General features: G+C 44.2%; 1 protein-coding gene across 5 annotated transcripts in view; it reads right to left on the bottom strand.

The window, feature by feature from the left end:
* The window catches only part of ATP10B (ATPase phospholipid transporting 10B (putative)), a 282,609-nt gene that overhangs the window by 62,563 nt on the left and 195,924 nt on the right, over positions 1 to 24,122 (bottom strand). For all 5 annotated transcript variants that reach the window (XR_006720747.2, XM_045508136.2, XM_010972219.3 and 2 more), the window contains 3 exons: positions 7,763 to 7,848; positions 3,566 to 3,672; positions 1,477 to 1,608 (listed from right to left, as the gene is read on the bottom strand). Coding sequence is in view for 4 of the 5 variants with exons in the window: in XM_045508136.2 (XP_045364092.2) it covers positions 1,477 to 1,608; positions 3,566 to 3,672; positions 7,763 to 7,848 (325 nt within the window). In the remaining variant the exon portion in view is untranslated. The remainder of the gene's footprint in view (positions 1 to 1,476; positions 1,609 to 3,565; positions 3,673 to 7,762; positions 7,849 to 24,122) is intronic.

Here is a 24,122-nt window from a genome sequence, read left to right as displayed (position 1 = left end):
TGTCAGACATCGTCTGTTAAAATCAGTGATGGGCAGTTTCTGATGAAAGTGAGTGAAGAGCGAACGCCGTCGCTGCTCACTCGTGTGGGGTCAGCGGAGGGGAGCGGGTCCTGGACTCCGCATACAAGTTCTTCCCCTGAATCCTCCCCCATCCTTTTTGGGGTCTCCTCTAGGGTCCTAAGAACCATCCTTAGAGTTAAGATGCAGAGAGTGGAGTGGGTAAGAGCAAGGGCCCCTCTTTGCCTCCCCTCCGAAGAGCAACTTAAATGGCTGTGGATCACGTGGGTCTACGCCTCCTGGAGCTCTCTACAGCCGGCAGTTGCAGACCTCGGCCACAACCTGGTTCTCACCAGGGCTCCATCCTTGGCGTTGCTCTGGCCACACCAAATAGTCGAACATTCATCTGCATAAAAGGATGCTCCTTCCTCTGCTGTGCTTTGCTTGTGCTGTCCCCGGGGCCAGGAGTGACCTCTCGCTTCCTTCTCACAGCTGCCCGCCCCAGCCTGCCCCGCCACCTCCCTCCTTTGGTGGATGCCTCCTGCATCTGGGAATCAGCTCTAGTGAGAGACTACCTTCCCTGATGCTCCCATAACGCAGTTGTAGGCTGAATAATGCCTCCCCTGCCAGGTGTCCCCGTCCTCCCGGAGCCCTGTGAGTATGCTAATTTAGAAGGCAAAAGGTGATTACGTTAAGGATCTTGACATGGGGAGGAGGAGCCTGGATTATCCAGGTGGGCCCAACGATGGAGTGACAAGTGTCCTTATAAAAGAGAGGCAGAGGGAGATACCACCACAGACAAAGAGAAGGAAATGTGGGGGGAAATTGGGTAACGTGCTTTGATGACGAAGGGAAGTGCTTCAAACCAAGGAATCTAGACGGCCAGTAGAAACTGAAAAAGACAAGGGACCAGCTCTCCTCTCAGAGTCTCCAGAAGGGAGCCAGCCCTATGGACACCATGGTCTTAACCCAGTGAAACTGATTTTGGACTTCACAACGCCAGAGCTGTAACAGTGCAAACTAGTGTTGTTTTAAACACTAAGTTCGTGTTAACTTTCTACAGCAGCAATAACAAACGGATACAGTCCCTGTGTACAGCCCACCTTGAGTGGGACAGACCGTGTTTCTGATTCTGGCTTGAGTTGGGCTTCTTTCTGCAGGATGATGAGTCTTTGAGGACCGGTCCTGAGACCGCGTCATCCTGTCACCCTCTCATGGTACGGGAGCGCCCGAGTTCAGGAAGTATTTGCTGGACAAATACATCAAGGATGCTCCTTCTAATATTTGGAGCACATAATCCTGTGAAGAGCCTTTCACCTGCATTTTGACTTAATTGGCATCCTGTTACAGCACAGAATAGGCTTGGTTTTTTTTTTTAATGAACCCCGTTTTGTGGATGAGGAAGTGGGGACTCTGAGTCAAAGCAGCTCGCCCAAAGAAACGATGACGTGGGGTTATTCTTTCCAGAATGTGCCATACCTATGGCCCCGATGAGGCACATGAGGAAGAGGAGCCCGATGCAGAAGAAGATGTCCATGTTCATGCGCCGCTCGATCTTGCTGCGTTTGTACCGAGGGCCGCTGTTGTTCAGCATGGCTTTTGTCTCGTGGCCTGTGAAACAAAACGGGATCCTCACCTTGGCCCCTGGTTGCCTCTGGCCTGAATCATACCCTTGGCTCTCCTCCCCAGAGACTTCAGTACCAGAAAGGCTTCATTCTCTAACCTGAGTGTGTCCTGCTGCAGGGAGGTTCTCAGACCAGCTGTAGGGACCTCACAGAATTTGTCAGCGGGTTTTTACTGAACACACGCCCCCCTCCCCCAACGCTGGAACCTGGTGGGCATGGACGGAGCTACTGTGCAGGTTGTGCACTGCACAACTTGTGTTGTAGTTGTCATAGATTTGTCTCATAGGACACATTTCTGGCAAGTGTCAGGAAGCTGTCTCAAGGAAGACATCTTTTTCTAATTTGCACAAAGGTGCTATTATGGGCTGCTGGTGGGATACAGGAGTAAGACAGATGACTCACATTCTGGTGAAAAGCAGAGAAGGAAACAAATAAAGAAGATAATTACAGTTAGTGAAAAGTGCCATGAAGTAGACAATAAACAAGGGGCTAATAAAGAAGAGATGATGTTAGAAAGGGTAGTCAGGGAAGGCTTCTCAGAGGAGGTGACATTTAAGGGAGACAGAAGAGTTGGGAGAAATTGGCTTTAGGCTGGGGAACAGTATGTGCCAAGGCCCTGTGGCAGGATAGTACTTGAAGCCAGTAATGTCCATGCTCACTTCTTTGCCTAAGGTGTTGGTGTTGCTTGTGCAAGAGTGGTAGGGGCCAAAGGCCTCCACTCCAGCATTAACTCTGGGCAGCTCCCCTCCTATCTTGAACTTCTGCATAAAATTTTGTCCAAAGAAAGGAAAATAAAAATTTAAAACTACTGATCTCATTCAGTCAGATCTTTTTCCAGGGGGAGAAACTCAAGACCAAAGCGTAGAAGGAACCTGCTCCAAGTGAAAGAATAACACCAGAGCCATACGAAGGACCCAGGATTCTGATTCCCAGTCTATTTCTCCTTCCACCAACCCCAGGTACCCAAGCCATGCAGCTAAGAGTCAAACGCAGCCTTTGTCTTTTGATAAAGCCTGTTCTTTAAGGCTGCTAAATTTTAATAACCATGCTGTACCCCTTAGCAGTCAAATTAAGACACCATTTACATACTTTCTGTGCAAAATAAAGAAAACCAATATATCAGCTCCAGCAGTGAGTGGTTTGATGGCGTTTAGCTGGTTGCCTTGTGGATTTCAAGTAACAACAAACCATAGGAGTGAGAACACTCTAGCTTATTAAGTCAGACTCAAGTCGCTGCTGTCAGGAGGCGGGTTACACAGCTGTCACCTTCCTGCCTGCCCCAGACTCACCCCGTGTAAGGGGTCCTGGGACTACCTCCTCACCCACCTGCTCCTCACTTCCTGAGATCTGTTATTTTGGTAAAATTTGGGCTCAAAGGGGAGGCAGTAGAGTGTAGCGGATAAAACATGGGCTTTAGCATCAGGAAGAGCTTGGCTCTGCAGGTACTTGACCTTGGGTTACACGGAATTAATCTCAGGAGACTCCTGACCTTGGTGGAATTCATCCCTTTGTACCTCAGTTCCTCATCTGCAAAATGGGGTATGACGGCTGTGGGCTTTGGGGTGGGGGAGTGAACTGATATACAGCAAGTACCTAAATCAGTTCCTGGTACACAGTCAGGGCTCAATAAATGTTTGCTGTGGGGAGCACGTACCTCCATGCTGAATCTCTCCCTCCTGGAAAGCTCAGCCTGGCCTTTCTGGGTCTTTGAGTCTGAGTCTCTAGACCAGCCGCTCTCAACCATGGGACTTGACTCCCCAGGGGACACCTGGCAACGTCTTGAGAAAGTTTCGGCTGTCCCCTTAGAGGAGGCGATGCTAATGGTATCTAGCGGGAAGAAGCCAGGGATACTGCTCAACATCCTGCAGGGCAGTCCCTGAAGACAGATTTGGAGGAGGGAGGATAAAGGACCGGGACACAAGAAGCTGTCCAGGGACAATGACCTGCGTAGATGACAATGCCAACAGCCACTTCGGTGTTTCTGATGGTGCAGCCTCGAAGCAGAAGACTCTCACTGCCGAAGCCGGTCCTGGTCTGGTCAGGATGCTCCCTGGGGATGAGGAAAGACAGGGAGCGGTTGGTGGCCTCACCACTCTCTCACTGGTTAGTGTCACAGAATTATCAGGTGAGTGAACACAACCCCTCTCCTTCCTCTTCTGAAGAGTGGTATTAACTTGGACTCTAGTCTCCATGTTCAAGTGCAACTCTTCAGTGCTCCCGGGACTGGGGGTGGGGGCTGGACCATTAGAGGGGAATTACCCATCCCCAAGGATGTAGTCACTTACCCACCTAAAAGGCAAAGGGTGGAGGAACTGGTTTCTGGCCCTGTAAGGATGGGCACTATGCTCCTTTCAGGCCATGTTCACAGGCTCACTCTCACCCAGCTGCTGGGTCTAGACCCGCACACGCTAAACATCCACGTCCACAGAAGATGCGGGACAGTCCCGCCTCTCATAACATGAGACAGTGAGGGAGGGCAGCTCGCAGGCTCCTCTCCTGAGTCACATCCCTCTCTCAGCCTCTCTCCTGAGCTATCCTCCTCCTGCTCCACCCCTTGTAAAATAAACAGACCTCACAGGGGGTGGGCCAGTGGCCCTTGATCAATATCCTGGGAGGCAGCTTTTTTCTGGCGGGGGGTGGGGGGGAGGTAATAAAGTTTATTTATTTATTTATTGTTAATGGAGGTGCTGGGGATTGAACCCAGGACCTCATGTCTGCTGAGCATGCACTCTACCACTGAGCTACACCCTCCCCACCAGGAGGCAGTTTCTGAAAGGAGATTCTCCGAGTTTTTCCTTCTCTAGCCTCAGGAAGCACTTCAGTCTTCCACCCCACAAAAAAGCTCCTGAGTCCCCCACCCCAGTGATGACTTGGCGTCTGGCCCTTACTCTACCCTGATGCTCTCCCTTTGGGATTTTCAGGAAGTTTGAATGTAACTTTCCTGTAACACTGGGGAGAACAGAAAAAAATTAATAAATCTGAACCTTTGGGATTTTTCTCCTCTGGTTCTTCAATACTTTATTCCTCTAGGTCCAGTTGTAAGTGTTTTCTGTGCATTAACTCAATTAATGGTCATGACGACCTTATAAGATAGGTCATGTTTCATACCCATTTTATAGATAGGAAAACTGAGGCAAGTTCATAGAGCTACTGTGTAGCAGAAAGGGGATTCAAACCTAGGAAGCCTGGCTCCTGAGTGCATTACTGCCTCTCCATGTGCCTTTTAATAAAAAATCTTTACTGTGTTTATAAACTATATTTACTTACATTATTTTATTTGATTCTTCATGGCTCTGGGAAGGTAGCAGGGTGATTATCCTTACTCATGAGATGACAAAGCTCAGAGAGGGTGAGAGAGTTTTCCACGGCTAGTCCATGGGAGACTCTCGGACTCGGGAACCCAGGGCACCGACACCAACTCTCCTGTGGTTTCCACTACGCTAGGGTTCCCAAAGTCACTCCCCTTAACTTACATTGAATCAGAGTCATTTCCAGTTGCAACTCTTTTGACTCTAACAAGGAAATGTCTTAGTATTTCATTAACCCTTTTCTAGCACTTACTTATCTAGCTTTTCAACACAGAGGCAGCTTTGGCAAGTAACAGTCTGTAGTTCGAATATAATGATAACTGTTTTGATTTCATTTTATTAATTTTACCTGTTATAAAATTTATATATGGAAAGTGACAATGCCATAAATCATTTATTTACAGCAGTGATACTGGTTGTTCATAGTGCCAGTGACATAAATTTTCCCTTTGCAATAAATTAAGAAAAAAAAAGCCAGTTCAAAATTTGGAAAGTATACATGTTTTATGAATATGATACAAATCATAAAGGTGGTTCAAGAATGGCTGAAGTTTAAGATCCCCCTCCCCCACCAAACACAGACGGAGCTGGCTATGGATAGGATACTGGGATAGAATCATGACTGACTCACTGTCAGTAGCTAGTGTTTAAAGAGCATTGTTATGATGCTCTGAGGTGATAACGTATGGCAGCGGGTTCTCCTTCTCCCGGTCACACTGCCCCTTTCTCAGTGGACGGGATGAGGGATTAGCGACCTCACAGCTCTTCTATCGAGTGCTCCGTTTGCAGGGATGCTTCATGTAACTCACTTGAGAGCAGGATTTCTCAACTTCGGCAGTAATGACAATTGGGGCGGGATCATTCTTTGTTGAGGGGACTGCTCTGTGCCTTGTAGGGCGCCGAGCAGCATTCTTGACCTCTACGCACTAGATGCCAGCAGCATCCCTCCGCAGCTGTGACAACCAGAAGGGTCTCCAGACACTGCGAAGGTCCTCTGATAGAGAGGAGGGGAGGGGGTTTGAGAACCACTGCTCTGTAGAGATCTTACTGTTTCCAAGTTGTATTTTCAAATCTGAGATCAGTAGTCTCCAGAGAATGAAAAGCTATTCATTTTCTAGCTAGCCTGGGTAGCCTAAATTAAGGGGACCTAAAGAAGCTTATGGAAACCTGGAGGCATCAGACCAGGGGATTTGCTCAGGAAAAGACTGCAGACCATCTCTGGGTGCTGGGCTCTGGCAGGGATGTAGGACCACAGTGCAAAATTGGCCAGCATCCCACAGGTCGGCTCCTGGGTGAACCAACCCGACTTTTTGGGCTCATCTATTGGGCTCAGGCAGGTGAGGGAAGATGTCTCTAGGGGCAGCAAGCAGGAAGAGGAGGTGCTGGGGGTGGAACAGAGCTGGGAAAGTTCTGTCTGGGATGAGGGGACAGAGCCCAGGATAAAACTTAGAAAGTCTGGCTGCTGGCATGAGCTGTTTGAGGGGGAAAGGACCACTAATAGAAACCCAGCAGTGAGGCTGTTCTCAAGAAGGCAGGAGGATGGCTCCAGGCAGAGGTGTCTTGGGATGAACCAAATCCACAAAACTTGGGCATGAGGGATGGGCTCTTTGCTGGGGCAGGTGGCAAGCTCTACCTCGCCAGATGCTGGCAATGAATCTTCCTCTCCCCCAGGGGCTCGTGCCCTTCTCCGCAGTCTCCATCTGCTTTCCCTGAGCTTTTTGAAAAGCCCTGAATAGCTGCTATTTATCTTGTTTTGTTCTTACCCTTTCCCCTCTTATCTTGTTCTTCATAACATCCCATGCAGCCTAAGGAAACACGGATGGAGGGAAAACAAAGACATCTGCTTCCCAGGAAGCCTTCCTAAGCCTCGCTGCAGGCCCGACTGGCAGAGAAGAGGCCCTAACATGTCTGAACTCTGTGTGCAGACGATGGAAAATGCACAGGGGTTGGAGTGAAAAGACCTGGATGGAAGTCCTAGCTTTGTCTTGTAGCCGTTGTGTGCCTTTGGGAGAATCTTGAGACACCTTACATCATCAGATTCCCCATCTGAAAAATGGGAATCATAATTCTCACTTCCCTGTGTTGTTCTGCAGATTAAATGAGATGATCTGCGAAGTCCTCTAAAACTGTTAAAGCCCTTAAAAAGGGCGTTTATCCACATCTGTTATCATTGCTTTTTCGGTCTTTTCTGTGCTAAGACCAGTAGTCAGATGTGGGAGCAGAATTACGGTATAATTCTCAGGCTGAACCAAAGTTCAGGGACTGTAACAACAAAAATGGCCAAGAGCAGTAGCCCCAGTAACTGTTTACTCTGTGTCAGTTTCTGTGATCTGCATGTGATCAACTCTGAAAGAAAAATCCTCTGATGTAGCTATTATAGTCTTTTTTTTTTAACAGATGTGGCAACCAAGGCCCAGAGAGGTTAATTAATTTACTCAAGGTCACACAGCTTGTGAGAGAGCCTGGTTTCAAACCCAGGTCTTTCAAACTCCAAAGTCCCCATTCTTCCCTATAATGTAATACAGACTTTCAAAAAACGGATCTAAATTCAATCATATTTACTTTCCCTGAATCAGAGTGTGGTCTTGATTTTGATGTTGTTTCCCCAAAGTTCTGAAAAAACTATTAGTGAATTTAACCCGGTGAGATGATTAACTTTCACTCCAGGGGGAAAAAAAGAAGCAAGTTTTTCCAATTTAGTTAGGTTGCTCCAGCCCTTTTTTTATGATAAAGGGAAATTTCTCTGGGCCCAGATATTTATGTTTGGCCATTTCAAGAAAAAATGTTTTCGAGCTGCAGAGGAGATACTAGCCGCGCACGGACGTTACTTACATATATCCCCTAAATCTGTTGAGGTGGTTGTTGGGTTTCTCACAGATGATGGTGTTGTGGAAACGTTCCGGCTGGAACTGCACCTCCTGGGGGAGAAAGAGGACGCTGTGAGTTATTAAGTCAGAAGGATCTCATTTTAATCAGATCATCAGGATAGCTAATCACAGTTAGAACCATCGTGAATAAGGTCATCCCTGCTCTGTCACACTGGTGACAGTTGTAGCGTGTCAGAAGAGAAAGTTAAACCCTCATTAAGGAGGAGAAAGTAGATGCAAATGAAAAGTGGGACACGTAGCAGAGGGAGAGCCCTGCCCAGACCACGTTTCTCCTGCAGGCGGGGGATTGCGTCTCCAGACCCACTCTGCCCCGTAGAACTTATGGCAGTGATGGAAATGTTCGGAGTCTGCACCGTCTGACACAGGAGCCACTCATCGCATGTGGCGACTGAAATATGGTGGTACAACTGAGGAACTGATTTTTAAATTTTATTAAAATTTTACTTAATTTTAACTAAAACAAGATAAATAGCTACATGTGGCTAGTGGCTACCACACTGGGCAGCACAGAAATAAATGATCAAAAAGCAGAGATTTTAAATCACACCACCACGAGCTATTCACGGTTAATATTCTTGTGTATATAGTACTTCCAGGGTTTTAAAAATATATACATACACCTACACACACATTTATGTATGGCCACACACACATTAATGCATTTTAAAAATGAGATTTCATGTTCACATATCTTGAACATTTATACATGTTAGTAAAATTTTCTACATCTTTTTCAACACCTGGATAGAAACCCATTGCATGAATGCCACCATATTTCATTTAATCATTTCACTACTGAACAGTGACACTGTTTCAACTGTTTTGCTGTTGCAAAAATGCGGTGAAAACAGTAGCTAACAAGACAAAGTAAGTAGCATTTACTGGACTCTTACTTCTGCCAGATGTTGTGAGAAGAACTTTACAAATACTATTTATTTTCAGGTCTACAATTATTCTATGAAGTAAGAACTTGGAGTATCTCCTCTTTAGAGATGGGAAAACTGTGACTCCAAAGGGTTAAGTAGGCTGCCCATGGTCATACCAGGACTGGGATTCGAATCCAACTCTGACTGCAGACCCTCTGTTCTGCATTGTACAGCACACTGCCCACGGGGTGAACATTCTTGCAGCAAAGCATTTTAAACACATTCTTGACTCTTTACTTTTTCTCCGTCATTAGGTATTTTAGTTGCATAATCTCTTAGAGTCCAATGCAGGGTGGGGTGGCAGGGGGGAGGGAGTGGTGAACACAACTAGGGGCGGGAAGATCTTGCTTTCTAATTCTACCCCACATTGGCTAACAGTACTTTCAACTCTTGAGCCTCAGTTTTCTCATCTGTAGAAGGACACTAGGATCACCTGCCCTGCCCATCTCATCTGTGCCCTGGAAGATAGAATCATGTGGAAAAGTTTTGAGAAGTGTGTAACATGCCTTGCTAAAGGTGGGATGGGAAATGGTTCCCGGGGTAGAGGTTTTAGTAGGAGGAGTGAATTTATCACCAGAAGCTTCACGGGACAGCTGTTCACGGGGGTGAATGGATTAGAAGCAATGATAGCATTTTCTGGCTTCGTGTAAATATACTGCCCCTTGGTTCTGTGGGGGCGCCAATATACATAAACTCTCCACTCACTTGAAATCAACTACCCATGCAGGAGTTTCTAAAAATACAGCCCCTTTCCCTGCAAGTATTGATTCCTTCAGGGACAAGCACTTGCCGAGTTCTGAGATGATGACAAATCACACTGTAATTTGTCAGCTGCTTTTGTGTGCTGATGAAGCCGTGGGCTTCCCTCCAGATCCATCCCACTCGGCTCTTGGGTGGCCTTCTAAATCCAAACTCATTTCAGACAGGAGTGGCAGTGGGGTCTGGGAGCTAAGGGTCCTGCTGCAGGGAGTCACTGCCATCTGGTTGATCATACCCAGTAGAGCCTGGCCATGGTGACGTTTACCTCTCTCATCCCTCAGTGGGGCTCCCCAGTGACCTTCCCCCTGAAGTCTCCCTTGTTCTTTTCCTCTTCTGGGCACTGGCCCCAGATGCTCTGTCTCCCTGTCTTCATGGAGAGGTGACTTCACCCTTTTTAGCCTCCTGTTCCCAGGCTCCTTCCTTCCCTCCCCAAGATGTGCCGTGGGAGGGGCGCATGTCCCCTGCTCTCTCCAGACAACCCCTCAGGGTCACTTGCTTTAAGGATTTGCTGTAACTCACTCCAGGGAGGGGCTAGGAGAGCCCAAAGATGGGAGTGGTGGGAGGAATCGCCAAGCCCTACAACTCTGTCAGCCTCCTTATTTTAACCTTGTTTAGGAGTTTCTGATTCACTTCTTTTTCCTTTTTTTTCCCCCTAATTGAAGTACAGTCAGTTACAATGTGTCAATTTCTGGTGTTCAGCACAATGTCCCAGTCACGCATATACATACATATATTTATTTTCATATTCTTTTTCATTAAAGCTTGTTACAAGATATTGAACCTAGTTCCCTGTGCTATACAGAAGAAACTTTTTAAAAAAATCTATTTTTATATATAGTGGGTAACGTTTGTAAATCTCAAACTCCCAAATTTATCCCTTCCCACCTCCTGTCCCCGATTCACTTCTGACTCCCTGCTTCCGACCCCCCAGCATTTCTTAACTTGTGGATGAAGTCCACCTGACCGACTTTTCTTTCTGACTCAGCCTTTTATCTAAGGAACCGTCCTGGATGAAAGTCTCACTAACAGGCAGGAAGCCCTGGGGAGCTATCAGGGTACAGGAAAAGATGAACCCTTTCCAGAGAAGAGAGCGTGTCTATGCAGTTTTTCAGGCCAGATGCACCCATCCTGATCCCTTACTATGTGCCAGACACCTTTCATAAAGTTCTCACAGTGACCTCAAGGGCTTTGCACAGAAGTGCAAATGGAGATTCAATAAAGCAACCTGTCTTATGATTGGTGAGTAACAGAGCCAGGACTGCAACTTCCATAAATGGAATCGAAAGCCAGTCGTCATTTTCCTCATAGTCCTTGTCATTGTTCTCACATTAATACATTTATTCCTCCTTCTCCTCCTCCCATTACTAATCATCATTATTATTATATTACAGCACTTACTGAATGCTTATGTGTCAAAAACAACTAAATATTTTGCAAATGCTATTCCTTTGAATTCATACAATGACTCTATCAAATAAGTTCTATTATTATCTCTATTTCAGACATAAAGGAACTAAGGCTTAGGGAAGCTCAGTAAATTTTCCCAGTGACTTGGAGCTATAGCAAAGCAGAAGACAGTCTTTAACCTCTGGACTTCTGATGCCACACAGTCTGCTCTCTTAAACCACAGTGTTATTTTGATGCCCAAAGGAAAGATGAAAAGATTCAGCCTTTAAGATCTCCTTTTGGCCCTATTTCCTTTTCTATGCTCCTTTCCACTTCCTATGACTGAAGTACCTGGTACAATACATGAAGTCCATATATAGTTGGCCCTTGAACAACACGGGTTTGAACCGTGTGGATCCATTTACACAGACTTTAAAAATAGCATATACTACAGAACTACCTGATCTGTGGTTGGCTGAACTGTAGACGCTGAGCTGTGAATATAGAGAGCTGATTATAAATTAGACTCGACTTTTCCACTGTGTGGATGGTTGGCACTCCAACCCCTATGTTGTTCAAGGGTCAGCTGCATGTGGAATCTTACTTGTCAGAGAGGCAGGGAGTGATGGGTGGGTGAAATGGGTGAAGGGGATCAAAAGTTACAAACTTCCAGTTAAAAAATAAAAAAGGAATGTAGTGTGCAACATGGTGACTCTTTAATAATACTGTATCGCTTTTTTGAAAGTTGCTATGAGAGTAGATCTTAAAAGTTCCCATCACACGAAAGAAAACTGCAACAATGTTTGGTGACTGATTGTGGTGATTGTTTCACAGCAAATCATTACCTTGTATCCCTAGAGCTAATATAATGTTATATGTCAATTACATCTCAATAAAAAATCTAAGCAAACGCCAGTGCCTGGAAACCATCATCATTATCACCATCACTACCATTCCTCTTAACTTGAGTCAAATAAGGAAGAATCAAAAAATAAATTACATAATATTGTCCTGCTGACCTTTGATTTACCTCTATTCAATGTTTTTTTTTTTTTTAATTTCTTTGTTCCTAAAGGATTTGTTTTTACATTTCATGAAAGGTTTTGCGCTGGCTCCCTCTGTTTTCTCTAGTCTCTGCATCTGGTTGGTGGGCAGGTCAAGGCATTTCTAGAACAGGGTAGCTCACCCTCGGCACTCTTGACACATTGGGCTGGGCAATTCTTTGATGTTTAGCAGTATTCCTGGCCTCTACCAGCTCATGTCAGTAGCACCCTCCCCTCTTTCCCTCAGTTGTGACAACCAGAAATGTTTACAGGCATTTCTGAAAGTCTGCTGTGTGGGTAGAAGTAGGAATTACTCTAGAAGTTCTAAATTAACTTGCGATGAAGATGCCCAGATTGAGAACACCCTCTATCCTATCCATTCACTGGGAAAGGGCAGGACAAGTTTTTTTTTTTTTTTTTTTTTTCCCCTATCTTCTTTCTATTCAATTGGAAAACATTTAGGTTTTATGACTGGGGGTTCTTAATGATATGTAATGAGAGAAACCTGTATATATCACTCCATACCACAGAAACTACTGCATACGCATGGTGGGCCTCTCTTGCAATATATCTAGTATCCTAAGGCTAAAAAAGAACGGAGATTGACAATGAAAAAAAGAATTCATTTTTAATATACAGTAGAGAATGTATGTAAAATTACTACAACTAATAAGCAATGTCCTGTGTTATCTTTTCTAGGTATATTTGCATTTTTTGAGGAGAGGAGAGGAGAGGAGGCAATTAGTTTTATTTTATTTATTTATTTAATGGAGGTACTGGAGATTGAACCCAGGACCTCGTGCATGCTAAGCACACACTCTACCACTGAGCTATACTCTCCTCCCTGGTATATTTGCATTTTAAAGTAGGGTACCTTCAGAGAGTAGAGGTTAAGAGGCTACATTGTCTAGACAGAGAACATTCTTTTGAGAATTATTACTATATTTTTTTAGCAAATTTTTTTTGCCACCTCCTCTGTGAAACCTGCCCAAGTCTACATAGACCATTTCACTTCAGCCAACAAAATTGCTCCTTTTCACATGTTTCCACACCAACTCTCATGCCTTCATTTAACACCGATGTGTCCAAATCTCTGCTCCCCCTAGTAGACTGTCAAACTTCCTCTGGAGCATCTCCCGTAATACCTTGTGTTAACAGGCACACCATAAAGACGTGGTGAGGTAAGGTTAGTACTGGAGAGGGTAATATTATGAATGTAAATACTGAAAGGTGATGGATGAAGAGATAACAAAGAAAACCTCTGTAAAGACCGGCGCACATAATTAGGAAAAGCCCCAGGTACAAATCTTTAATTCATGGGAATGGGATTGCTCCTTGCAAGGAAATTCTTTGGCTCAACTAATTAAAAAAAGAAAAAATATAGTCAAAGTCTTAGATCCCCACATGGGCCAGACTAGTCTCCTATTCACCCATCTATCCATCCATCCATTCATTCAGTCATGTATTCAAGCATTTATTGAATTCTCACAGTATTTGTGAAGAAGAGAGAATGAGAGAGAAGGAAAAGGCTGCTGACACAAATCAATTACGGCAGCCATAAAACAACTCAAGGTTCCCAGTTTAGCTCCATGTGTCAATGGTCTTATCTAGGAAATCGAAGGAAAGTGAGCCAAGTGTTAGTGTGCAATGAATGACTCTCGGGGTTAAGGTACTCCTCACTGCCCTACGCCCTAGATACAGAAGGCTATATCCTCCTGGGGCCACTGGAAAGGCTGAGCAACCTGAAGCTAACAGGGTGAGAGATACTCCCTCACCTAACAAATGAGACCATTAAGCAACTGCTGCTAGCGCATCCTCCTGCGGCAGTGACGTTTCCTGGTCCTTGTTTCTGAGCCTGGATCTTCAGATTTCCTTTGATTCTGTGAGTCATACTGCGTGCTTCCCCCCTTCCATCCCACCTTTCACCACATTTTTGCAATAATCTTATTTTGCTTAAGTTAGCCAGAATCATTTCTGTTCTTGCTAACAAAGAATTGCAATCAACACAGTGGCCTACTCAGTCTACTGGGCATATCAGGACCTTCAAAAAATAAAGACATTTATTTACTTTTAAATTTAAAGCCACAGTTCACAAAATGTTGCCCCTTACATACTTGATCTTATTTGATCTTCCGAGATCTCCTGTGATGTGTCTGGGACAGGTTAGTCCCATTTTATAGAAGAGAAAACTGATTGTTGATTATTCTAAGGAACTTGCCCAAGGTCACACAGCTCACGGACACCCAGGTTTATTTGATGCTAAAGTTTGTGCTTGTTCTTCGCCTGATGTAAGCGTTTAATTCTGTCTTCCCCTAGAGCAACCCCTCTGGGCCTTTTTTCATGCTTTCTTTGCAAGTTTTCCACATTGACAATTCTCTTAAACCTTCATTGCCAAGCTGAAGGGTTATACCCCTTAAGGACCCATCTGTCTACCACAGACCATAGCAATTTCTCCTTTCTTTGAGCCTAGAGCATTTGTAAGATCCATACCACTCACATGGAACTTAAAATGTTTTACATTTTTAAATTGTCAAATACCAAGCTGTTTCTATAAGCCAATTGGTAGATGAAGCACTGGAACATGCCTATAAATCCCCAAATACACCAACATGCTGTCTGTAGACAGAGTAAAAATAACTCTCACACATACATGGTTTTCAAATTTCTGTAGGAATTCCTGAGATCAAAGTACAAATTCACTCAAATAGGTCACCAAATTCACAGTAGCTTTTTGTTTTAATTTATTTTCTTAACTAGTGGACACTGAAAGGACAAGCACTTTCATGGTGGAGGGTTTGGGGCATTAGGATTATCAAACATTTTTTTCATAGTCACCAAGGGTCTTTATGTTAAAAAAAAAATAGCTCCTAAGCTATTGGAGGGCAGGAAGTATGTCTTACACCACTTTGAAACCCCTCCACCAACTTAAGGAAGCACTCAAGGAAGATTCTGTTAGCAAGACGGTGGAGTGGGAAGACTCTCAGCTCACCTCTTCCCACAGGCACACCAAATAACAATCATTTAGAGCAACTATCAATGAGAATGGCCTGAAGACTAGCAGAAGAGATTTTTTCAAAACTGAAGGTCTAGTGAAGGAACCACAGTGAGACAGGAGAGGCCGTGATGTAGTATAGTCAAGACTCACACCCCCAGGTAGGAAACCCACAAATGGGGGGACAGTCACAACTGCAGAGCTTCTCCCCAGGGAGCAGGGGGTCTGAGCTCCACATCAGGCTCCCCAGCCTGGGAGCCCTGCATGAGGAAGGCAAGTCCTAAGAGTGTCTCGTTTTGAAGGCCAGTGGGGCTTGTTCACCAGAGATTCCATTCTCAAAATGTGCATACAAAATCTTTCACGCTCCGAGACCCAGAGCAGAGGCAGTAATTTGAAAGGAGCCTGGGTCAGAAGCACTCACTAATCTTGGAGAGCTTCCCAGAGAGACCAGAGGCCACTGGAATCCCTCTGGGGAGACAGATGCTGCTGGCAGCCATTTTCGGGAGCTCCTTCTACCAGGGAGACACCGGTGTTGGCAAGTGCCACTTGGAAGAATTAGTGTTAAAACGACACACCACCCAGTGTGCTCTAGAGATCCAGTGTAATCTCTATTAAGACACCAATGATATATTTCACAGAACTAGAACAAATAATTCTACAATTTGTATGGAAGCACAAATGACCCAGAATAACCAAATACAATGTTGAGAAAGAACAAAAATGTGAACAAAGAACAAAAAAAAGAACAAAAAAAAGGTGTCACACGCCCTGATTTCAAACTACACTACAAAGCCGAGGTCATCAAAACAGTGTGGTGCTGGCACGAAAACAGACACACAGATCAATGGAACAGAATAGAGAGCCCAGAAATGACAAAGGAGGCAAGAATACATGATGGAGAAAGACAGTCGACTCAATAAATGGTGCTGGTAAAACTGGACAGCTACACGTGAAATAATTTACCTGTACTGTTTTCTCACACTGTATACAAAAATAAACTCAAAATGGATGAAAGACTTGACTGTAAGACCTGAAACTGCAAAACTCCTAGAAGAAAACATACGCAGTGCACTCTTTAACATCAGTCTTAGCCGTGTCATTTTGGATCTGTTTCCTAAGGCAAGGGAAACAAAAGCAAAGACACACAAATGAGACTACATCAAACTGAAAAACTTTTGCACAGGGAAGGAAACTATCAACAAAATGAAAAGGCAGCCTACTGCATGGTGGAGATATCTGCAAATGATATATCTGAGAAGGTCCAAAATATTAAAAAAAAAAAAAACCCGACTTCATACAACTCAACCTCAACAAATCAAAGAACCTGATTAAAACTGGGCAGTGGACCTGAGTAGGCATTTTTTTTTCCCCAAAGAAGACATACAGATGGGCCGATAGACACATGAAGATGCTCAATATTACTAATCACCAGGGAAATGCTAATCTAAACCACACTGAGATAGCACCAAATATGGGTCAGAATGGCTATTATCAAAAAGACAACAAATAACAAGTGTTGGTGAGGCTGTGGAGAAAAGGGAACCCTAGGGCACTACTGGTGGGAATGTGAATTGGTGTAGCCATTGTGGAAAACAGCATGGAGTTTTCTCAAAAAATTAATAGAACTACCAAATAATCCAGCAATTCCACTCATGGGTTTTTTCTGAAGAAAATGAAGACATTCATTTGAAAAGATAGCTATACCCCTATGTTCACTGTAGCATTATTCACAATAGCCAAGATATGAAAACAGCCTAAGTGTCCATTGATAGATGAATGGATAAAGAAGATGTGGTGTATGTATACAATGGAATATTACTCAGCCTTAAAAAAAGAAATCTTGCCATTTGTGGCAACATGGATAGTCCCAGAGGGTATTATGCTAAGTGAAATGTTAGATAGAGAAGGATGAATACTGTATGATTTCACTTACATGTGGAATTTAAAAAAACAAAACAAATAAACAAACATAACGAAACAGAAACAGAGTCATAGAAACAGAGAACAAATAGGTTCAGAGAGGATGGGGGTAGAGGGAAGAGTAAAATGGATGAGAAAGATTAAAAAGTACAAACTTCCAGTTGAGAAATATTAAATGAGTCACAGGTTTGAAACGTACAGCATGGCAAGTATGGTCAGTCATAATGTAACACCTTTGTATAGGGACAGATGGTAACTAGACTTGTGATCATTTTGTAATGTGTAGAAATATCGAATCACTATGTTGTGCACCAGCATGAACACAGTGTTGTAGTTGCAGGTCAGTTACACTTTAATACCAACCAGCCAACTAAACAAAGTCATAGAAAAAGAGATCAGATTTATGGGTACCAGAGGTTGGAGGTGGTGGGAGGGGGAAATGGCAGTAACAGGTACCAACTTGCAGTTACAAGATAAATAAGTTCTCGGGATGGAAGGTACAACATGATTAATCCAGTGAACACTGCTATAATGTTATATATAAAAGTTGGTAAAAGAGTAAATCCTAAGAGTCTTTCTCACAAAGAAAAAAAATTTTTTTTCTCTTTCTTTTATTTGGTATCTATATGAGATGAGGGATGTTCACTGAACTCATTGTAGTAATCATTTCATGATGTATGCTGCACAAATCATTTTGCTGCACACCTTCAGCTGAGTCAATGCTGTTGGTCAATTACATCTCAATGAAACTGGAAGAAAAAGAACAGAAAAACCACCACCATAAAAGAACTAAATGCATTAAAGAATAGAAAAAAAAAAAAAGAAAAAAGAGAGATTCTGCGAATTAAAGAAGGAGAAATCAACAAAACTCTTTCCTCCAACACAGAATGCACTTATTTATTGTGTTTTAACTCTGAGCCAGGGATGGATGAGAAAAAAGAGTGGAAGCAGGGAACGCCAAGGTTCTGTGAAGCTCCCAGAGTCCTCTTCTACACACACAACCCTTGGGCTGGATGGCTAGAAGGACCATCCTCTCCCATCCCCCGCCCCATGCTTGGGTGAGGGTGACGCAGTAGCAGTAACCCATCTGCGGACTCTGCATGGGCTCACGAGCTCACATGGATGCTGCAAGGACTGGGGGTCCTGGGGGACACAGCCCATGCCCATTCATGCTGCTACACAATGGATGCACTGCAATCTTAGAAGAGCACTATTTAAAGTGGCTTTTGAACTTTTTTAAAAAAGCATACGAGTTTGGATAAATGGTAAAATCCAATGCTCTTCATGCCCCAGCTGCTGAGCCAAGGGACTGAGGTTTCCTCCCTGGCATGCAAATGAACTCTCTGGCTTCTGGGAATCCTGTCTGAAAACTAATGAGAGTGACCAGCACTTGATAACCCTTCTGCTTCCTGGTCAAAGTTCTCTCCAAGATAATCTGCAACAGGGTGCCTGGAAGGTACTTTCCTCCAGTTCAGGTGAGGAAACTGCATATGCCTCAGCCTGGGTCTCCCTGCCTGCCCAGTGACTCCCCTAAAAGCGCACAGGGTGGGCTGGAGGGCTGCGGGAGAAAGACTCTACCTCAGGCTTCCTTCCAGTCTGTGTTCCCTTTTTCTAAGAGGACAAACACTCTGATTCTTACTGAGAGCTAACACTAAATCTGATTTTGAAATCTGCCCCATGACATTTTCCAATATCAAAGACACAGGTCACGTGTGAAGCAAATACAGGAAGAAGAATGATTTCTTCTGTCATTCCTAAAAGGAATCAATTAATTGTGAAATTGTTAAGAACTGTCTGTTTCAATCCCTGTTGGAGCCTGTATCTCTCTTGTCCACACTTGGCCCCCCCGCCCCCCGGCACACTACAGCACCTGGTGCAAAGAAGGCATTCAGTCAGTACTTGTGATTGCGGGATGCTGTGAATATAGGCGGCCGCCACCAGGTGGGCAGTGGCTCCTGAAGCCAGCACTGCACAGACACACTTTCCTGTACACATTTTTTCTTGCTGTGGATAACTGAGATGCAAGACGGTGACATGAGATCCAGTGTTTCATACCTCGTTTTGGGCAAAAGAGATCAGAAAGAAGAGAGTATGAATTCCAGTTTGAGGAACTCTGTACAAAGTTACTTATGCAGATATGATCGTAACGTGTCATCCCATAATAGCAACAACAGTGACAAATCCTAACGCAGTGTCTGGCAACAGAAGGACCTCACCAGGCATTGGCCGAGTAAACGAATTTACCGAATGAACTACAAAGAGGGAGGCACCATGGCTGAGAGCGGCAAGAACAGTCCCTGGCACAAAGCACAAAGGAGGGATTCACTGCAGGCACCTTGCAGAGAAATGCTGCCCAGGCAGAGGAAGGGCAGACAGGAAGGGGCTTTTTGGGGAGAGGGAATGCCACTGGGGGCTGTAGGAGAGAGGGCATTGGGCCCCTGTCCTTAAGCACAGATGACCGTGGTTGCGCTCAGTTAGGCTTACGTATCCCCGATGCAGAACAGACGTAATGGGTATTTACTGCTGTGCTGTTCGGGGCTCTCCTGCCTCATAGGCCAGTATCAGCCATCAACCAGAGGATGCCAGGGACAGAATCCTTCCCCCTGGCCAGAGTTAACTGGGCTGGGGTGGGGGTGGGGAGCACATGAAACCAGCTAGGCTGATCAGCCCCTCTGCCTGGGACGTTTTAAGCCAGACAACGGGGAAGATTCCGAGTCCCTTTCTAGGGGGTTGGGGCATAAACATGGGTTTCCTGGGGCCACTTTTCTCTTCCACATGAAAGAATCTGGTTTGAGAGATCAAAGCCAAACACAGAGGGAAATACAAACCGGAAGAAGGACTAAGTATCATTCTTACAGGAAATCCCGAACAGCCCGTTAAGGGTAGGTCTCGTGATAAAATCCACCAGGAAACTACATTTCCCACTGAACTGAAAGCTTGCATTCCTGACAAGCTCCCAGGCGATGCTGAAGATTCTAGTTCGTGTCTCCTTGGTGGAGCAAGTCCCTTGTCATCACTGGGAAATGATCTGACAGACTTCAGGAACAGTTGGGCTTCAATGGTTCTGATAAAAGGTAATAAGGATGATTGCTCTGAAAAACTAACTACAAGAATTCATTTCTGATTCTTGGGCTTTGGTAACTGTTCCATCTACCAAAATAAGTGGCACATACTTTTCAGGTGTTAAATTCCAAATGCCCATCTTGGAAATCCCTTTAAAGAAGAGATTTCAGGTTTCACAATATCCCCAAAGAGAAAACTGTGCCATTTAATTCTCTGGTGAAGTCCTCTTGTCTGCTTGGCAGACATTACCACAGTCCTCGCTTTGCATTCCTTCTCTTTCTGCCTTTTGCCCAGCAACGGGAAATGCGAATAAATATTTCAAGAATAAGTCAATAATTTTGTGAATTCAAAGAGAGCCTATCACGATCAAAGTTCCAGTTGAAAAACCAAACCAAAAAACCTGATTTGGCCCATGTTGCAGTCTGAGGAGAGGATTTTAAAGCTAACTCCTCAGCAGCCTTGAGAATGACACGTGGTGTCGCAGGAGGAAGAGCCTCTGGAGAAGCCCTTTCAGGTGTGTCGTTTCGTCTGACCCTGGACGGGAAGGGAAGAATGAGCTGCCTACGCCGTGAGGACGCCTCCTCGTCACTCCTCACCTCCGTGATCGTGTGCGTTCCGTACCATGCAGACTAACATGCTCCTCAAATTTCCATAGGAAGGCTGACAACTGCTGTGCCAAAAATGGTCCCAAGGTTAAGTAAGTTTGGGAAGCTCAAGGTTAAAGAAAGTTTAACTGGCCTCTTCCCTCCAGATCTTCTCTGAGACCTTATCGTGTTGACGGTACACTGGAACCTCCCCGAGGACGGGTCCACAAGACACTGGCCTCCCTATCAGACTTGACCATGGACCTTGTTTTTAAAGAACTATCTCTTGAAATAAGGGTTTGGCGGACTCCGGCTTGAGAAATGCTGGTCTTATTGACTGTGAATTAACAGAATATCCTGGCGAACATGGGTGTGGCAAGTGGTGTAGGGTTGGGAGTTTCTAGAAATCCCTGTGATTAGCAAAAAAAAAAAAAAAAAAAACAAAACAAAAACAAAAACCCACAAAAAACCCTTCTGGAAAGGTGAAAGTCTCACAGCCAACGAGAGTAACAAGCTGATGAAAGCCATGAATACCTATTATTGAAGGTAATAAATTTCCAAACAAACCATATTTGCAGGTGTTTAAAAATCTTCTCTGAGACAGCTGGTGAAATCTGCCTTTTCTGGACCTCAGGCTTTTCAACCGTCAGATGCAGTAGTTAACACCCACCTCACAGGATGGTCGTGAGGACAAATGACAATGCCAGCAAGGCACAAGCACACGTAAGACGCTCAGAGGTGGCGGTTTTGTTCTCATGATTGCAATGAGGGCTTTTTTGGAAGTAGCACCTTCCCTCCCTTATACAGATTTTCAAGGACATGGTGGTAGGTTCATATTAAGATCATCTGGGAGAATATTTTAAAAATATGCATGCCCAAAGAATATGAAAACAGATACATGTATGCATATGCATGACTGAAACATTATGCTGTACGCCAGAAATCGACACATAGTAACTGACTATACTTCCATTAAAAAAAATAAATTAAAAAAAAAATGCATGCCTCAGACCCCTCCCTTAGTCCCGGCAAATTACAATTTGGTGATAAGGGGAAGGATGCATGTATATTTGAAAGAGTTTCTCCCTGTGATGAGTATGATTCATCCTCAACACCTGCAAGGCATTTCAGACAAATTTCTAAGTTGTGATCCCACCTCTCTTGCAGAATTCCTGGGATACGTTCCTTGGAATCAAAGGTTTTCTGTGGTTAAATATTTAGAAGTCCTACGTCCTAGTACCTGCCCCCTTTCCTCCTTGGGGCTTATTAAAGTACCGGAGAAATTGTGCAGGACACTCTATTTGAAAACTGGTAACCTGTTGTCTTCTGATCTTATCTGATATTGCAACACAGATTTTTTTCTTACCACTCTCAACATCTTTGTCCAGTACATTTGAGAAATACTATAGTATAGAGTCAGAAGACACTTCTATCCATATTCAGAAATCTTTTTTGCACTGAAGACGTAAGGGAGAAGCAAGGCAGCAAAGAGCAGCTGAAATTCCTCCTCCCCAGGGAGCTGGCTAAGCCTGCCTTTATTTCTCCTGCTACTTGCTACATATGTGTGGAAAAAAGTATTGAAAATGTTAAATGTGTGCTTCAAGTAAGTACCCCTGGGTAGACTCTGGGTGATAGTCAATGGACCAGGGGGATGACCTACTTCAAAAACCTTAAGAGCTTGGACTCTGGGCAAACTTGGCTTTGAATCCTGCTTCCAACACTTCCCAGCTCAATGACCTTAGACAAGTTACTTCATTTCTTGGTGCCTCACTTACCTTATGTGTATAAGGACTTTAAGAAAGTGTAAGTGCATTATCATTATAGTATCATCATCATTCTTACAGAAATGGAAAAGCACACTTAAGCAAAGTGAGGGGGGAATCAAGAATTTAAATAGACTGGAAAATTCTGGAAACCTTCAAACTCAAATAAATCTTATTCTCTTCACACATGAATTTATCTTTCTTTTCTTTTTTCTTTTTCTTTTTTTTTTTTTTTCGGGTAAATCATTACACCAAGTATCCTAGGAGAATTTGGGTCCGAGCTTGAGGGATGTGATTAAATTGAATTGGCTGGTTTATAGCAGTGGCCTGTGAATGACCCTTTCATCCGGCTCTTCATTCGAGTCAAATCCCAAACTATTTGACTAATTAACATACAAGGAAAACCTTGGGAGTGCTGCCACTGGGTGAAACTCAACACCACCAAAATAACATGCCCAAGAGACTCAAAAGACTCAGAATTGTGGTGGGGATGTTTGAGTGGGGAGGCTGAAGGAGAGATCTGTAAACACATACAAGTTTCGCTGCTTCCAGAATGTTTTTTAAAAAAAAACTCAATAGAATAGACTGGGGGTGGGGAGGGTGTAGCTCAGTGGTAGAGTGTATGCTTAGCATGTTTGAGGACCTGGGTTCAATCCCCAGTACCTCCATTTAAAAAATAAATAAAATAAAATAAATAAAAAATTTAAAAATCCAATCAAAAAAATTTTTACAGAAAAAGCATAGAAGGGGAAGTTTCAGAGTGCTTTGCATGCAATGGGATTGAGGTGGCAATTTTACACTCACACACATATCCACGTGGGCGTGGATGTGCGCAACGCGTATTTCTCACCATGAGTTACGGCTAAGAAGGTTTGAAAACCTTTGCTCACAAGGCCCTGAGCCAAGAAGTAGGTTGCTGTTGTGTGTAGAATGGCTTTGTGAACTTAGCTTCTGCCCTGCCACTTTGAGGTGATAGGGTGAGTGTGACAAGGACAAGCAAAGGAGAGAAAACTCAGACACCAAGCCCCGGGGCCATGATCGACTCAAGCAGAGCCTGGACACCACTGGGAGGGCTGAGCCACTGTCACAACAATAAACAAGGTGATTGCAAGGTGGTCATGGTGGTTTCCATTCCCAGTCTAGAGGCTGCAGCCAAGGAGGCAGCAGTAGACCACTGACTATGGATCTAATGAAGCAGCACACCCTTCATCGTGTTCCCTGCTCTCCTTACCTCATCTGAATCTCACAGCAACACTTTGGGAGAGCTATTTGTATTACTCCCATTGTAAGGATGACAGAACAGACTTCCGAGGACTGAATCTATCACACAAAAGCAATTTTGTGAGCACTGTTTCTCCAGAGCTTTGAGAGGGGCAAAGGGAGGTGCGACAGGTTGCCTACTCTTGAGACGTTTCTGTCTAGATACTAACCGTGAGCTCACGAGACTCTCTGAGGAATGAAGTGTTTGCCTTCTTTCCTCTCAATCCCCTAATTCAACCAATTTCTCCTCAGCCACAGGCTGGCGGAGTGAATAAAAGGAATAGAATTTTATTCTTTTCCATGAGTAGAGAAAGGTACCAGATAGGAAATCAACCCTTTCAAGGGGAACTTTAATAAGAAAAAAACAAACAACTCAATTCAAAAATGGGCAGAAGACCTAAACAAGCAATTCTCCAAGGAAGAAATACAAATTATCAATAGGCACATTAAAAAATGCTCAATATCACTAATTATTTGAGAAATGCAAACCAAAACTACGATGAGGTATCACCACTCACCAGTCAGAAAGGCCGTCATTCAAAAGTCCACAAATGACAAATGCTAGAGAGGCTGTGGAGAAAAGGGAACCCTCCTACGCTGCTGGTGGG

Source organism: Camelus bactrianus, chromosome 22 (assembly GCF_048773025.1).
Source record: "Camelus bactrianus isolate YW-2024 breed Bactrian camel chromosome 22, ASM4877302v1, whole genome shotgun sequence".
NCBI classification, from domain to species: Eukaryota; Metazoa; Chordata; class Mammalia; order Artiodactyla; family Camelidae; genus Camelus; species Camelus bactrianus.
Note: the sequence above shows the minus strand (reverse complement) of the source record. Positions and strands in the feature narration are given on the sequence as shown.